Source organism: Geospiza fortis, unplaced genomic scaffold, assembly GCF_000277835.1.
Source record: "Geospiza fortis unplaced genomic scaffold, GeoFor_1.0 scaffold425, whole genome shotgun sequence".
Classification (NCBI taxonomy): domain Eukaryota; kingdom Metazoa; phylum Chordata; class Aves; order Passeriformes; family Thraupidae; genus Geospiza; species Geospiza fortis.
The window spans coordinates 1,043,885-1,046,577 of record NW_005054387.1 but is presented as its reverse complement, the minus strand read 5'-3'; the positions used below and the strand labels follow the sequence as shown (position 1 = coordinate 1,046,577).

The 2,693-nt window shown below is 52.1% G+C and overlaps 1 protein-coding gene across 1 annotated transcript in view; it reads right to left on the bottom strand.

Moving 5' to 3' along the window:
• The window catches only part of MMP28 (matrix metallopeptidase 28), a 10,153-nt gene that overhangs the window by 2,281 nt on the left and 5,179 nt on the right, over nucleotides 1-2,693 (bottom strand). The window contains exons 5-8 of the mRNA XM_031060607.1: nucleotides 2,492-2,690; nucleotides 1,085-1,330; nucleotides 489-638; nucleotides 4-57 (exon numbers count right to left, since the gene is read on the bottom strand). Of these exons, the coding sequence (XP_030916467.1) occupies nucleotides 4-57; nucleotides 489-638; nucleotides 1,085-1,330; nucleotides 2,492-2,690 (649 nt within the window). The remainder of the gene's footprint in view (nucleotides 1-3; nucleotides 58-488; nucleotides 639-1,084; nucleotides 1,331-2,491; nucleotides 2,691-2,693) is intronic.

Genomic DNA, 2,693 nt, shown 5'->3' with positions numbered 1-2,693 from the left:
GGCCAGGCACCACCCAGTAGGGGCTGCCCTTGAAGATGTAGAGGTTGTGATCCCCGTCTGGGAGGCAGAGGGAGAAATGTTACTGAACCACCCTTCCCTTGTACCCAGATCCCGTCTCCTCCCCGTGCAGCCCCGTGGTGCTTTAGGGTTTGGATGCTTCCTCCTGCCCTTCCAGCTTCCAGAATGCATTTTCTCCCCTCCAGGCATGAAAGGATAAATGCTGGCCAAGTTCAAGGCTTATCTTGCACAGCTGAGCTCCTGCAGTGATTAATCCTTGCCATGGCCCAAGTTTTGGGTTGTTTTCCCTGTTTCTGGCACATTGCTGTGCCCTCAATGTGCACTGCTTCACTGTGCATCAGTGACACCACCAGTGCCAGGAGCTGTGGACCAGTCAAACCCAGCTTTCCCTCCACTGGGAGCTGCAGCAGCACTGGGACAAGGGGTGGGGGTGCAGGTTTTGGGAGGGGGTCACACTGGCCAGCACCCACCAGAGGTTATGGCGTCGAAGAAGGAGTGGCAGTAATAGGTGCTGAGGCTCCTCTGCTGTCGGTCCCTGCTGTAAAGGTCTGTGTTCCAGTCCTGGAAGTGAGTGAAGACCTTTCCTGGGAGCTGGATGGCCGAGCCCTTGGAGGGCTTTCCTGGGATGCAACAAGGGGTGATGAGTCCAGAGAGGAGGTGGAAAAACATCTTTTCCCAAAGCACAGGGCTGGGACTCCCAAGACTCCAAAGACTCCTTGTCCCAATGTCTGGTTCTTATTCCACTCTAATGATGGTGATGAAAATCCCTTGATATCCCAAAAAACATGCACCAGCAGACAAGTGGGCAGCAAATCCAACCTTCCCTGCCCTGGAGGCCCTGGCACCTGTGCCCCTCTTCTGCATTTTCCTCCCCAGCCACCACAGGAATGGGGCCCATGTGACAGCAATCCTCTCCCCTTTCAGGGACCTGCTCCCATCCCTACTGCTCCAGAGAACAACCCTGGAGGAACCCAGGGATGCTCAGAGAACAAGCCTGGAGGAACCCAGGGAACCGCAGAGAACAACCCTGGAGGAACCTAGGGATGCTCAGAGAAGCCAGGCTCACCATACAAACTCTGGATGGCCAAGATGTCATCCCAGCTGAGGACAAAATCCTTGCTGAGCTTCTTGTAGTAGGGTGACATGAGGGCGCTCTTGACGGGCGAGTGCTGCAGCCCCAGCGTGTGCCCCACCTCGTGGGCCACCACGATGAAGAGGTTCCTCCCTTTGCCGCTGTGCAGGGACCAGCGCTCAGCGCTGTCAAAGTGAGCTTCTCCTCGCCGGGGCAGGAAGGCGTGGGCCAGGGCACCTCCTGGGGACACGAGAGCCAGCAGGGACCATAATGTCACCATGGCGTTTCATGGAAAATCCTTTTGCTAGGATATTTTGTCCTGAGAAGCTGAGAGGCCTCAGGAATGAAATGCAAACAGTAATTATGTGCTGCTGTGGAATGCAACAGGTGAATCTGTGATTGGTCTCATGTGGTCGTTTTTAATTAATGGCCAATCACGGTCCAGCTGTCTCGGACTCTGGTCAGTCACAAGATTCTATCATTCATTCCTTTGCTTGCTAGCCTTCTGTTGAAATCCTTTCTTCTATTCTTTTAGTATAGTTTTAATATATAATTTTATTTTAATATAATATGTGACCGTGTTCACAGGGGTCCGAGGATGAGGGAAGAGACAAGGATCTGACTCCATGTTTCAAAAGGCTTGATTTATTATTTTATTATATATATTACATTAAAACTATACTAAAAGAATAGAAGAAAGGATTTCATCAGAAGGCTGGCTAAGAATAGAAAAAGAAGGAATGATAACAAAGGCTTGTGGCTCAGACTCTCTGCCATTAATTAGAAACAACTAACATGGGCCAATCACAGATGCACCTGTTGCATTCCACAGCAGCAGATAATCAATGTTTACATTTTGTTCCTGAGGCCTCTCAGCTTCTCAGGAGGAAAAATCCTAAGGAAAGGATTTTTCATAAAAGATGTCTGCGACAATAATATATATCATAAAATAATAAATCAGCCTTCTGAAACATGGAGTCAAGATTCTCTTCCCATGTCGGGGTTGCCAGCAAATTTCCACAATTGGTGACCCCAAGTCAAGAAAAATTCCACATTGGGTGAGCCCCGAGTGAGGAACATTGCCACAACATGCAACTGTGGTTTGCCCAAATGTGAGTCAGTTTTAGGTCTTTTTGGAGGAGCCCACGTTTGGAGGGTGTTGTGGGGCTCCTTGAGGGTCTGTGAGGAACATCTCAGCTGCCTTGCTGGCCGACCTCAGTTGCAGAGTTGGGAGGGGAGAGCCCAAATCAGACAGCAAATCAGACCCCAGATCAAACACCAAACTGGTACAAACTGGGCTGGAGACACTGCAGAGCCTCCATCCCCCCCAGCCCACCACCAGCCCGCGGGGGAATACCCCACGTTACAAAGAGAAGCTTACGAGGGGGAAGCGACCAGCACCTGGCCCATCGAAGGCGTTGTTGAGTCCATCGTTGTGGTCCCCGTGGAAGAAGGTGAGGCGGATGTCGGCAGGGCCATCCTGTGCCTCCCAGAAGAGCAGGGAGGACACGTTGCTCCAGAGCTGGAAGGCGGCGCGCACGGCCAGGCGCACGCCGTGCTGCGGCAGGTACGGCGGGCGGTTCACCAGGCGGTACGTCAGCTG